Source organism: Carettochelys insculpta, chromosome 19, assembly GCF_033958435.1.
Source record: "Carettochelys insculpta isolate YL-2023 chromosome 19, ASM3395843v1, whole genome shotgun sequence".
Lineage (NCBI taxonomy): Eukaryota > Metazoa > Chordata > Testudines > Carettochelyidae > Carettochelys > Carettochelys insculpta.
This window is the reverse complement of record NC_134155.1, coordinates 13,676,486-13,690,799: the sequence shown is the minus strand read 5'-3', so window position 1 is coordinate 13,690,799 and position 14,314 is coordinate 13,676,486. Positions and strand designations below refer to the sequence as shown.

Below are 14,314 nucleotides of genomic sequence, written 5' to 3'. Positions count from 1 at the left end.
CCAGGTTCCCTCTAATCTTTTCCATCAACATGCGGGATAAATGTTCAATGTGCACTGAGGCTGGGACCCCAGCAGGGGGCAGGGCCCAGGGCAGCGGGTGGAGCGCCACAGGAGCGCTGCTGCAACACTACAAATGGGCCCAGAGCTCTGGCGGCTGCCATGGCCGCAGCAGAACCAAAAGGCCTAGCTGCAGGCACTCCGCTGACCAGCTGGGAAGCACTTGAATCTCTCCTAAGCCCCAGACAAGCACCCAGCTGACAGGGAACACTGGCTGAGGACAAGAGGGAGTGGGAGGTGCAGGCTCCAGCAAGCTGCCTGCATGCCATTGCCCCATACTGCTCTCAGAAGTGGCTGGCGGCTTGCCTGTCTCTGTGTACCTCTGGCGGGAAGGGGACATGTTTCCGTGGCTGTAGGCACCGCTCCCATGGCTTGGCCAGGAACAGTGCTGGGGGCAGTAGCAGCACAGTCACCTTGTGCACCTCCCTTCCCCACCTCCAGCGGCTCCACCACCCAGCTGCTTCTGGGCGCAATGGGGGGCACAGCAGCCTTGCAGAGCCCTGCTGTGCTGCTGCACTTTCAGCAGCCTGGAGATCTCAATCCACCGGCAGAGGCTCCAGGATCAACCTGCCAATTGCGATTGACAGGTTGGTGACCACTCGTTGGATAATCAGGGATTTATTTTTGCACAGCCCCCCGATCCGGGGAACCTGGGCTGAATACAGGACACCGGTGACCTCGGCTAGGTCCACCTGGCGGGGAGGCAGAACCCAGTCCCTACCGGGCTGTGGACTGGCGGAGGGAGGGAGAAGCAGCCTGGCAGCCTCCGCGCAGCACCCATTGCACGTGGTCAGAGTCCTGGGCGCAGCACACCCACGTGCCAGCAGCATGGCGAGGGGTGGGGCTGCGGGGGGGTAGCCCAGCGGTGTGAGCTCAGCCCTGGACGGGGGGGGGGGGGGGGGGGGGCGCTGAGGGATCTGGGGCGTCCGTCGGGGTGACAGGTGCTGCTGGGAGGGCGGGGGCTGGACTCTACGGGCCCTTCCCGCTCCAGCAGAGGCGTCTCCCTGTTGTCAATGGCCGCGAGGGGGTGAGGCAGAGCCACAGGGGGCCGTTGCCCTGGGGCCCCCGGGCTCCCTCACTCGTGCGCAGCCGCACCTCGCTCGGGGACGCAGCTCTACGGGCCGGTTTTATGGGTGGGGGGTGACCGGCCCCGTGTTCGTAGCCCGCTCTCCGCGCGGGCCGTGGGGCTCCTGGGCGCCCCGGGATCGCCCGCCCCAGGGACGCTGCCAGGGGACCCTACAATAACAAGGCCGGCGGGGAAGCTCGGCACGGCCGTCACTAGTCACGGAGCTCGCGCGTGAGCCACCTGGGCCGCTCAATATTCATATATGCTAATGAGCAGCGGCCCGTCGCCGCTGATATGACGTCATCGGCAAGGGCCGGGCGGGCCCAGGTGCTGCCGGCAGAGGCCGTAGATGGCGGCGCCCTCGGCCCCGCGGCCGTCCCGGCCCCGCAAGGAGCCGCAGCCGCTGGTCATCCCCCGGAGCGCGGCCGAGGAGCAGCGGCTGCGGCTGGAGCGGCTCATGAAGAACCCGGTGAGGCGCCCCGAGCCGGTCCCCCCGCCCCGCCCCCCGCCGGCCGTCCTGCCCCCCACCACCCCGAGCCGCTCCCCCCGTGTGCCCCCGCCGCGCCCCGAGCCGCTCCCCTCGCTGTCCCCCCCCCGCCGGCCGTCCTGCCCCCCACCACCCCGAGCCGCTTCCCCCGTGTGCCCCCGCCGGTCCTGCCCCCCACCACCCCGAGCCGCTCCCCCCGTGTGCCCCCGCCGGTCCTGCCCCCCACCACCCCGAGCCGCTCCCCCCGTATGCCCCCGCCGGTCCTGCCCCCCACCACCCCGAGCCGCTCCCCCCGTGTGCCCCCGCCGCGCCCCGAGCCGCTCCCCTCGCTGTCCCCCCCACGGTCGTCCTGCTCCCCACCACCTCGAGCCGCTCCCCCCGTGTGCCCCCGCCCTGCCCCGCCGCTCCCCACGCCGTCCCCCCCCGGCCGCCCTGCACGCCCCCTGCCCCGAGCCGCTCCCCCGGTGTGTCCTGCTCCTCTGTGCCGCGAGCCCCGGCCCCGGCCCCGGACTGGTCCTGCCTGGATACCAGTTATCAGCTCCCCGCGCGGCTGTTTCCTCTGGCTCCTGGTGCCCCCTGAGCCCGGACTCGCCCCCGCACCTCCCGTGTGTTCTGCTCCCCTGGCTCGGTACTCCCCTGCCCAGCACTGAGCTCTCAGGGCCATCTCCAGGACAGGCCCCTAGCTCCATCGCTGCCAATTAGTCCCCTGTCCTCCCCTGCAGCGGGCACTGGCCAACACCCCTCCCCGCACTGATCCCCCACCATTCCTCGCCCTGTGCTCTGCCTCACCTCAGGGACCAGTCCTAGACCACTGCTCTGCTGGCCCCAGGCACCGGCCCCTGCTATCTCCCCTGCTCCACCCTTGGGACTAGCTCCCAGCTGGTTCCCTGCCTCAGAACCAAGCCCCTCTGGGTCCAGCCCCAGCACCCACTCCCTTCTGCTCTCTGCCTAGTCCCATGTCCTTCTTCGTGGACTGTCCCTCAACCCTCCCTCGGACTAATCCTCCGGTACTGCGTCCTCAATGCTGGGGTCTCAGGCCAACCTGGCACTGCTCCCCCAAGTCCATCCTGGGCACCCTTATTCCCCCTAGGGAACAGATCCCCTTTCTCATCCAGGGGCAGCCAAAGTCCCTGAGTTGACCCTAGATGTTCCCCTTCTCTGTGTTGGGGGCTCAGAATGACAGATGTCCACTACCCCACTGATTCCTCCCTCGTACTGCTCCTTCGTCCCCCAGAGTTCTAAGATCCTGGTTCCCTCTCTGGCAACTGAGCCTTCCTTCTTTATTCTGAGGTACCTTAACCCCAGGACTGATCTCCTGTCCCCACTTCTTGCCACAGGGCATCACAACCTCCCAGCCCCAGGCAAAACTCCCTTTCCCTGACTGATCTCCTCTCTCTGCTGGGGGCTTCGCTCGCACCCCTCTCCCTCAGGATTGGTTCCACCTCATACTGTCTGCACCATCCCTGTCTTGGGGCACCCTGATTCCCTGGTTTCCTTCTCCCTGCCTGGGGCACCCCAATCACTTCTGGACTAATTCTTTCCCCGCCCACTCAGGGCATCCTAACCCTTTTCCCCAAACTGAACTTGTTCCCCGTGCTGGGGGCCCAAACTGACCTCCCTGGGACTGGGCCACCCACAGACCTGACTGCCCTCCTTGTGCCAGGGGCCCTGGATCAAAACCACATCCCTGCTTTAATCCCCCACAGCCCAGGGGTCTGCAACCAAAATAGTAAGAAGAGCCTTTTTTTTTTTTTTTTTAAATTTCAGTTACAGAATCAGTCCTTCAGGAGCCTCAGTGCATGTGAATATGAGGCCATCCTTAATTAATAACATCAAACTGTGTTTATCACCCCTGTTTTAAGAACAGCGCCCACATAATGATTTGTACCAGTTAGAAAGTTGTTACCCCCATCTCCAGCCTTTACCTGCCTCAGCCCCCAAATCTGCTCCCTAACCCCAGGTGTTACCCTCCCATCCCACAACCCCCTCCCTGAGCCCCAACCTTTCCACCCTACCCTCAGGTTTAACCCCTCCCTGCCCGTCCCCAGGATTAACTTGCCTCAGTGTGCGCGGCTCCTCCGGGGCTACCCTGCTGCGCCTTCCACCTTCTTGGCGCGGCTGCGCAGCTCCCTGCCCTGCTGCAGCTGACCGCTCATTAGCTCCAGAGCCTGCCGCCACTTAAACAAAAACCTAAATTCAGTTGGTCTTATGGCGGGCAATTGAATTTAGGATTTTTGTTTAAGTGGCAGCATGCTCGGAGCCACAGGTGACTTCTCAAAGAGCCATATGTGGCTCCTGAGCTGCAGGTTGCTGGTCCCTGCCCTAACCTCTTTTGCTGGGGCACCCTAATCCCTCCTCCCTGAGGAGGCTTCCTGACTCGTGTGTGGTAGACACAGTAACCCTCCACCCTGTTGAGGGGCAGAAGTCCCAAATTCAGTGTGGGGGAGGGAGAGCTGGCACTCACCTCCCATCCCCATTCTGTGGATATATCCTGACTCCTGGTCTTTCGCTGAGGGAGGCTAGCTAGCACAGTTGTACTTCTACTAAGGCCTGTGCTGACATGAGAGATTCCACCACTGTATGTATAACAAGTTTTGATAATGCATTAAAACTTCAGCCTCTGTCCAGGAGACATATTGATGGTTGGCTTGTTTCTTATTGTAGGATAAGACTGTTCCAATTCCCGAAAAACTAAATGAGTGGGCACCGCGCCCTCCCCCGGAATTTGTCAGAGATGTTATGGGTAAGGGTGTTATTCTTTAGCTAACGATAGAGCCAATGGCCCAATCCTAGATGAATGTGTAAGAAAGAGGGGAGAGCACTCTTCTGCTGTTCACCTTTGTTGAGGAAAAGCAGCCTGGAATGTGCTTTTGGTGGTGTTTTTTTCCACTTTTGTCTTTTTATTAGTCTGTGCTGTAGCTCTTTATTTGCAGTGTAAAGTGAACAGCACCTAAGCCTCCCCAGAAAGCTCATCTGCTCTTCCGACCATCTGGGTAGAGGCAAGTGCTGTGTACTGATAGTAAGTAGTAACTATATCCTCCTCTCAAAGTGCTTCAGAGATCCTAATTCAGACTTCATGGCCCCTTCGGTGAGTGTATAGTCCTTCTGTCTCAGAAGGTGCAAACTGAGCTACGTAATGAACATCTATGCCAGAGTCAATGTGGATCTCTTGACGCTTAGGCTTTGTCTACACTTCAGCATAAAGTCAGTTTTAAGGCACTTAGCTCAATATTACATTGAGACTATCTTCACCGCAAATACCATTAGGTCAATTTTAAGAGGTGCTAAGGTTGACTTCCTCGCCTCACCCTTCCCAGGTGGTGTAACACAAAGTTTGAATATAAAAGGTCTAATTAATGCTAGTGTGTGTAGTTCGGCGGATTTACTGCCTTTGTGTCCTCATGGGTCTTTGGCTCCATTGATGATAACTAGAAGGCTGCTTGGGTGCGTGTTCAATGATATGGGACCAATAATCTCAGCAGAACCTGTGAGGTTCCCCAAAGACCACAGACCAGATAAGGATTGAAGGCGCCCAGCCAGGGTTTATTGCCAAGCAAGATACAAACAACAGTTGTCAAGTATAGTATACTGTACTGCAGTAATGGACTGATACAGCCAGTGCAAATTCCACTGCCCCCTAGGTCAGACAAAGATGGTCCCTCAAGACATCATGTTATATGCAGGTACAAACAAAGCACACTTTACTGCTGATGTTTCAGGTTACCGCCTTGTGATGCTACTTAGATACCACCCATCTTCCTATGCCTTGTGGTTTGATTAGATCATCTCTATCCATCATGCTGTCATTTTAGACCAGATCCTGAAACTGGGTCTGTATCTGTAAGGTATTTTTTGTAAATGAGCTGGTGAGACTGTGATTTCAACTAATTCCAATTATTGTTCTGCACCTGGATCAATTACCAATTAGTGTTTTGAACTGTCAGCCCTGTCCGTGATGGGTATTGGTGAGCTTTCTGGGCTTTTGTGGACACTCATCTTCAACATTATAAAATCTAGTAGTAAAAAGTCGACGTCTATAAATTTGACTTTATTTTGTAGTGTGGACATAGCCTTAGACTCAAGCCTTTAATGCAAGGCTGACCTTTGTTTGAGAACATGTCTCTGTTAAGTGCTTTGATGAAGTGGGACCTTGAAGTGGTTTAGCAATCAGAGGGAAGGGGCAGATCCTGCAGGTGAAGCCCCAGTGAGAGTCTGGGTGCAGGTTGATGAAAGAGGGAACTCCCGGGTTCACTTTTAAAGGGGTTGGGAGGATGCCAAGTAGATCCATAATATTATTTCCTTGTAAAGTTTTCTGGTGAGTAGAGAGCAAAGGTTAAATTACCTCTGTTTGTTCTCCCTTCCTACTTTTGTAGAAGACCTAGGGATATTTCTGGTCTGCATGTGCATAGCAGGACAGGATGTAACACACTGTGCAGTGAATTAGGGATGTTAATGTTCAACCGCTTAACTGGTAAGCATCACCTTAAATAGATGAGGCTTACCAGTTACAATTAACTGGTAGTGGCTGGAACAGTCTGCTATGGGCTCCTACCCCACTGGGCCGGCTGTGGGCAGGTGGGGGTTCTCCAGCCCGGTCAGAGCAGCCCCCAGCCATCCCCCTGCTTCCCACCACTTTTTTAATTGGGTAATTGGTTAAACTTAACATTTAACTGAGTAGCTAATTAAACAGGATTTTACATGCCTACAGTGAATATGTTGCTACCAACTTGTGGTGGTCTTTACTTCTTACAATACCTCAGTCATCTGTATCCCATTGGCATACATTTGGTAACATTTTAGAGCAGGGGCATTTTTAAAACTGGAGTTTTGTCTTTGTGCCTACAAAGACAAGCCCTGTGGCTGCTGAGTCCTTTCAGAGCACATCAGACTCTGCTGCTGCATCTTGGGCCATTCCCTTTGATCTCTGAGTAGCTTACTATCTAATGATCCTTATGCCATTGGCAGGTTCCAGTGCTGGAGCTGGCAGTGGAGAATTCCATGTATACCGGCATCTTCGTCGGCGAGAGTACCAGCGGCAGGATTTCATGGATGCCATGGCTGAGAAGGTAAATGTGTCTCTTATTGCAGTCAGTTGTCCAATTACTCAGTGGTCATTGCATTGTTTTCCTAAGAGTGTGTGACATTGGATTCGCTTCAGACTGGCTGGTTTTTCTGGTATAGGATATGTGTAGTTTGGGAAAACCAGCACTAACTCTGCATCGGACCCATCTCTCTGTAGTGGGTGATCCTGCAGGAGGTGGACTAAACCAAAGGGCTTCTGCCCCTGTTCCCAAATATGACTTTCAAAAATCAGTAAAGTCAGGAATCAAAAATTGCACACTCTGGGCCTTGCTGTTAAGTCCTGTGAGAGATACACATTAGCACTACTCTCCCATGGATTTTTGTCCCTTGGTTGATTCCTCCTCTCTGCAAATCTTTCAGTGTCATCTGAGGCATACGTTGCTGCTGCTGTCTTCCATATTAGTCTCATTTTTGCTGTGTGACTTTATAGGGTGAAATCTTTAGGTTGTTGATTCCACTGGTGTCCTGCATTAGGTCCCTCTCCCCTCCTCCCTCAGGTAAGGGTCTTGAAATTTGGCCCATACTGTTAAGTTTTACATAAGAACAACATTCTATCAGTCACACTTCTTAATATAAAAAGCTGCTGGCAAATGTGTCCATCACATCTAAGAGACTTTTCCCTACATCGTGATATGATTTATATAATCATGTATTGTATAGATTGTAACCAAAATGTCACATGATTAATTACAGCAAAAACTGGATGAGGAATACCAGAAGAAACTGGAGGAGAATAAGATGGTTGCAGAGGAGCAAACAGCAAAACGCAGAAGGAAGCGGTAAAGGCAGATGTTCCTGGGAGATTGACCATAGAAATGCTAAGTGCTTTATGTCCTGCCTCTAGCTATGTACTTGGGCGAACTGCTGTCTCTTCCACTGTCCAGATCTTTCAGCTCAGATGTTTGGCTACAGAGATCACTTTCAAAAGTGTCACCATAAAAAGTTTCTTGAGTGAGTGTCTGTAGCACTTAGAGCCAAGAACTTTTAAGTTCAGAAAATGACTGTGCATCTTGGTTATTTGCAAGGGTATGAGTCAGCAAGAAAAAGCTGTTGACTTTGTAAATCAATGTTCTGTGTAAATCAACATGATTTATTCAGCTCATTGTTCCATTCAGATGCTCAGTCAGACTGCAGATGGCTTTTGCTATATAAATGGGCACAGCTGTTTTAAGTCAACAGTGTTGTATGTGCTCTCTTATACCAGTAGCAAATGTGGCTCTGAAAATATACCAAATATATAACTGACTGCCATCCATCAGCATGTATGGAATTCACTCAGGTAAGTTCCTGTTAAAAAGCGTACTCCAGGAGCCGCACTGAATTATGGAGGCATGTGAATTCTGCAGTCTGTTTAGTGTCTTTTTAAAACACCAGACCAACCTAGAGGACTGAATTTTCAAAGGTGTTGATCCCCTACGGCTTCTGTTCACCTCTACTGGAGGCCAGTTTTCAGGGTTCTGCTGACTGAAAAGTGCTACCAGCTGTCAAAAAGTCTAAAATTAATCATTGGTCTCACTTAAAGTATCTGAGTACAAGTATCCACGTCACCGACAGCCTTGCTTTCCTTTACTCTGTTACCTTGTTGGCATTATTGACATAAAGGCCAAAAGGAGAATAAGCCAGGGAGTCTGAAATTCTGTCCTGTGCCTAGAGATGCTCCCCATGTTGATGGGGAGATGAGTTTGTAATAGAGCAGTGTACTGGCTGAACCTCTCTTATCTGACAGTATCCATAATCTGTCTTGATTTTTAGTTAGCTGAACTACCACCTATCATGGGTGTGGCCAAATTTCCTGTGGTTCCATAAAGTTTGTTTACAGTCACCAGTTTTGGCTGCGTTCTGTGCTCTTACGTAGGTGTAATTTACCCCAGATATCTTCTAAGAGCCCAGTAAGCAATGGAGGTGTTGGTAATGCTGCCAGGCAATACTGACCTCCCATGATTCAGCAAATCTTTTGTTCAGCACAGGTGAGGTCCTGAGGGTGCTGGATTAGAGAGGTTCAAGATGTGCTTAAAGGTGATTTCATGTTAAAAACTTGTATATAAAATTGTCAGTAACACCATCCTTTTTTTTCCTTTTTTTTTTAGTATTCAGCTTTAATGAACTGACTTCACCATTTTGTTTGGGTTTTGTGGGGCTTTTTACCTTGGGTAATGAAAATAGATAAGTCACATTCATTTTTGTTTTGTATCTATTCCATTTTCTGGTTTTCTTGCACTTAGGTTGCAAGTCCCCCAGGGAAATGGCTAAAAGTGAAAGTTTTAAGTTGGAATAAAAACAATTTGGTAACGTTTTTGTTGATCTTGTTTTGTCAAACTTCACTCCCACTAAATGGAAATTTGAGCTGGATTTGACCTGAATTTGTGTGTTAAGAATAAAGTGCCAAACTTAATAGCAACACATCTAACACATAAAATGCTTGCATTTGCACTGTCACAAGTGTATTTTTGTTTTATAGCCAGAAGTTAAAAGAGAAGAAACTGCTGGCTAAGAAAAGCAAACTCGAGCAAAAGAAGCAGCAGGAAGGTCAGTGGAATCAAGTTTTTCCCGTCATGGGTTTTAATTCTGCTTTTCAATATAAAGACACAAACGGATTTTATTTTTTTCCCACTGCGGAGCTTTGCAGTTTGTGCCTGTGTGATGGAAGAAAAGCTAGTATGTTAAACTTGAAATTTCAATATAATTTTTAAAAGCCACATTGAAATTCACAGAGGATGCAGGCCAAGGTGGTAAATCACATTGGGCGTGTCTGTGCAGCAGCTGGGAGTATGCTCCCCTGCAGTGCCTGCTTGCTGCACAGCAAAAGGAAGCCCTGAGCAGCCTCTGCCCCTTCCCTGTGGGGCTGGAGCATGGCACATGCCTAGTTAACTGAGAGTGTGGTGTGGTGGTTTAGGTTTTTTATTGGCTTTTGAGATTTTATTTTTTTGGCTTCCCAAAATGGAGAGGGGTTTGGGGGGTCTGTTGTTTTTTGTTTGGTTTTCACTTGTGTGTGTGGTCTCTAACTGATTTTTTTTTTTGTTCCTGTGAGCCAGTGCCCCCTCACCAAAAAAAGTTCCCAACTCCAGACAGGTGCTTCTGAAAATGTTCGGAATAGTGATAATATGCTTACTGATTCTGTTTGTTCCTTACATACAGAAAAGTTAATGTTTTTCCTAAGGTGGTTCCAACGACTTTGGCGCAGTCAAACCCCAAGAACTTTCAAAATATGAGCATTTTACAAAAGGCATTTAAAAAATAAAAAAAGAATCATACACATAAATATGGTCTTACATATTGAGGACAGTACAGAAAAATCAGAGCTACATTGACGGAAACACTGCATGCTGTGTGGCCTACAAGAATCTGACTTACTGTGCGTGAGAGAGTGATCTCTTCTAGTGTTATCAGTGTTACATGTATAGAAAGAAATTTTCAAAATCCTGTTTAAATCTAGAAAATTAGGTGTTTCAGTAGGTCAAGATTACTGACTTGAGAATCAAACATTTTTTGAATAGACAAATTCAGTGAGCCCACTATAACTCTCTTTTCTTAGAAATAACTGCACTTTCTGGCTTTGTATTATGATTTTTGGGGGAGTCACTGAGGGCTGTTGCAATGCTGACCGTGTTGCTGGATGCGAGAGTTGGTTGGCATTTCTAGCTTATTTTGACTTTATTTATATTTCTGCTTTTAAAACACACATCTATTTGAACTTGACATCTGCCAACCTGTAGCTTGCTAAAACAAAGTCTGATTAATGTTTGGCATAATTCCATTGAAGTGACGTTACAGGTGGATTTGGTCCCATGTTATCAGTACATTAGTTTGTTACAGAGCTTGATCATGAGTACAAGGTAAATTTCAGAGTCTTTATTTTGACTGGTGTCATGTTGAAGTTAACTTACGCATTGGTTGGGGTGAAATTGCTGCATCAGGCACTGGTGATGTGGAGACTTTCACATCTAAGTTGTTTTGAACAAGCATCACAGCTGTCAGTAACTGGCAACCATCAAGGAAGCGTCAGCAGGGATAAGTCTCCTCTGTCATTTAGAGAGAGTCCTTACAAAGCGAGGATGAAGTATATTGGCTACCTTGTGTAGGGAGGCGTCTTCTCTGAATTAATGGGACTTTGGTCTCCAGAACTGTGAATCTAGTCTGTCACTTTCACTTCTTTTTAAAATTATGGTGCCTGATATAAAGCAGTATTAAACATTTTCACCACTTGGTGGTATCAAACCACTGAAAAATAAGTGCTCTGTGCAGGGGTTGTTGCTTGGCCTGAGCAATGTTTGTGTCCCAAACCAAATTGAAGTGCAGGAATCAAGGAGAGGAAACAGGAGGGATTTTGGATTTTATCCATTTTATCCAAACAAAGTTCTTCACTGGAGTTCTGATAAATGTTTCTTCTCCAGCAGATTGAAATGTGGAACACTTTTCCCATACCCCAAAGAGCTCTGCATACTACTGAACAAGGCCAAAGCTGTCGATCTATTACAGATCCCAGCATAACTCTAAAATAGCTGTGAACTTGAATGGATGTGACCTAGTGGCTCAAGGGGCACTAGTAATAACTGAAAGCAATGGGAGAAAATTAAGAAAATGAAGGTATAACTATTGGGTGAGGGAGTATTCCAAACAATGAGATTTTTTTTTTTCTTGTGTGCCCATCATTTCACTCAGAAACCTATTACATGGAACTGTTAAAACTTAACAGGAAACATTGGTAAATACACAGCAGGGAACAATCCTTCAGTGTTCTCTTAGGAATGGACAAAGTAGGTAACCTAGATCTTTCCTAATTTCGGAGGTTGCCTTGCTGTTTAATTCATTGGTGCGCACGCTGTGTTACAGGTAATCAATGCATTCTGTTTACTCTTTTAGAGTCTGACCATTCTCAAGAACAACAGACCAGTGAGGAAGATGATGAAGACACTAAGGAGGAGGAAGAGAAGGAGGATGATGCAGAAGAGTCCAGCTTTGTGATGAGAAGATGATGCTAATGCAGTGGCAGCTGGAAACGATGTTCATTGCTTTATGTTCAGGAACACGGAAGCTTTCATCTCAGCTGGGCAGAATCCATTAGCATATGTTGTACCTGCTTGACGGTGGAGGTACGACCTTCACATCTGAGTCCCAAAGGCTTTTGGTAGAAGGCTGCCAAATTATTTTCATAACTGCTTGTATAACTGCTGTGCAGTCTGCTATAAGGTTGCTCTAACGAGACAACCACAAGCCTGTGTTACCCTAGAGTTCTTTCTAGCATGGCCCAAAGCATTTTCTGGCTGAGATCTAAAACATATCCATCAACATTTAGGGCAGATTCTACCCTGCAGGCTATGTATACAACATCCATTGAAATCAATAGGAATGGAATGTATGTCTTTGAGGGCAGAATTTAGCCTGAAGTAAGATTGGTCTGGGCCCAAACTTCTCCACACTGTGAGTGTTTTTAATTTGGGGTTTTGTATTGGGCCCATCTCTAACCCAAATCAGTCTGTTTCTGTTGCTAGACAAGTGTGATAGATATTTAAACAGAGGATCCTTTTTTATTGCTCAGATGTGCCCTATCACTTTCTTTAAAATTTTTCTATTAATAAAAAGGGAATGTCTGATTTTCTGTTTGCTTTTATTTGAGTGTGATTTAACTAATACAAGAACCTCTTGCTTTCTGATTTTAAAGGCAGACTGAGTTTTTAAAGGCCATGAAGAAATCTTTGTTTTGTTGATTGTAGGGTGGGAGGCAGGGGAGCTTGTGACATTCCAGGAGTTCAAGTAAAGGAGAAATACTTGTCACTATGTGGCAATGCTGAGCATCTCAGCCATGTTTGAATAAAGGGACAAAAAGCTCAGTAGTGACATTGACACTTAACTTGGAGATACCAGATTTGAAATTGTACAGAGCTACTGTGTATACAATGTGTTTAATTTTCTGATAGGAGGAATGTCACATTTTTTCCAAAAGTAGGTCTGTAGACACCAGAGCCAGTAATTTCTTGAGGAGGAGCAGCTTCCTTATCATGCTTTGAACCAAGTGTTTCTGTATTAAATATTTTGCGGTCATGGGACCTACATCCTTCTCTTGAAGACTGTCTTGGGGGCAGCTTGTGCAAAATGGCCCAGGTCAATGCAGCCTCAGAGTTGAGGCATGCTAGCAGGGCAGCTTGCACTATCACTGCTTGTGCTGGGCTTGTTTTATGGAGACTGGACTTCAGGTATTAGGAGCTGTCAACATGTGGCACCTTCCATCTGTGCTGACCAGTTAAACTAAAATGGAAACCCATTTTGTCTGTTGCCCATAGCCTGGGTTGAAGAAAAGAACTTTTACATTTTAACACGGAAGTGCTGATGATTTTTCTTAATGCTTTCAGCCCAGGAGATGCTTTTCTCTGTCAATTCAGCATCAGCAAAAGCTTATTTAAAATAACAAGAAGTCTTGTGGCACCTTAGACTAACAGATATTTTGGAGCATAAGCTTTTGTGAGCAAAGACCCGCTTCATCAGATGCATGAGTGGGGGGGGTGGCAATCCAAAATGGTAGTCTATAAGGTGCCACAAGACTTCTTGTTGTTCTCGAAGCTACAGACTAACACAGCTACCTCTCTGATACTTATTTAAAATAGGCTCCCCTTCTTTTAAAGTTATTAGATCGTCCCTCTGCACCTGATTTTGCTGCTTGAAACTGGCTCTGGTTTTTCAGCAAGTTAATGGAATGCTGCTCTGTACAGTTATTTTTATAGTTGGAAAACGGACTTTGTCACTTGCAAGTGGCATTGAGTTTTTATCCAGTTCTCCCTTTCCTTAACATAGCATAAGAACATAAGAATGGCCATACTGGGTCAGACCAAAGGTCCATCTAGCCCCGTATCCTGTCTGCCAACAGTAGCCAATGCCTGGTGCCCCAGAGGAGGTGAACCAAAGACAATGATCAAGCGATTTGTCTCCTGCCATCCATCTCCCGCCTTCAACAAAAGGCTAGGCACCATACCTTACCCCTTGCTAATAGCCATCTATGGACTTAACCTCCAAATATTTATCGAGCTCTTTTTTAAACTCTGTTAAAGTCCTGGCCTTCACAGCGTCCTCTGGTAAGGAGTTCCACAGGTTGACTGTGTGCTGCGTGAAGAAAAACTTTTTTTATTAGTTTTGAACCTGTTACCCATTAATTTTATTTGGTGTCCTCTAGTTCTTATATTATGGGAACAAGTAAATAACTTTTCTGCATTCACTTTGTCCACACCATTCATGCTTTTATATACCTCTATCATATCGCCCCTCAGTCTTCTCTTTTCTAGACTGAAAATAATGCCTGTTGGCAAGGTAATTTCTCCTTCAGTGTGGAAAGCTGTTATTCTCTACGGAGCTCATCACTGCAGGAGGTGGTGCTTCGAGCAAACTGCAATGCCCTTTTTTATTTTATATGCTGTCTCTACCCCACTCCCAATGTGAGGAGTAGGATTGATGAGACTGAGTGACTCCATAATCAGTGAGACAAGGTGGGTGACACTATGTTTTGTTGGACCAACTTCTGTTAGCAAGAGAAACTTTTGAGCTTGCACAGATCTCTTCAGGGCTGGGACATGTACTCAGGGTGTCACAGCTAAATATTAGGTGGAAGAGATTATTTACATATGGTAAAAAAAGTG

General features: G+C 48.1%; 1 protein-coding gene across 1 annotated transcript; it reads left to right on the top strand.

The window, feature by feature from the left end:
* Positions 1 to 1,445: 1,445 nt before the first annotated feature.
* PRKRIP1 (PRKR interacting protein 1) lies at positions 1,446 to 12,321 on the top strand. The gene is made up of 6 exons (XM_075013620.1): positions 1,446 to 1,592; positions 4,275 to 4,353; positions 6,576 to 6,676; positions 7,386 to 7,471; positions 9,151 to 9,218; positions 11,553 to 12,321. The coding sequence occupies exons 1-6, from the start codon at positions 1,473 to 1,475 to the stop codon at positions 11,663 to 11,665; spliced, it is 567 nt and encodes a 188-aa protein (XP_074869721.1). The 5' UTR covers positions 1,446 to 1,472; the 3' UTR covers positions 11,666 to 12,321.
* Positions 12,322 to 14,314: the final 1,993 nt, after the last annotated feature.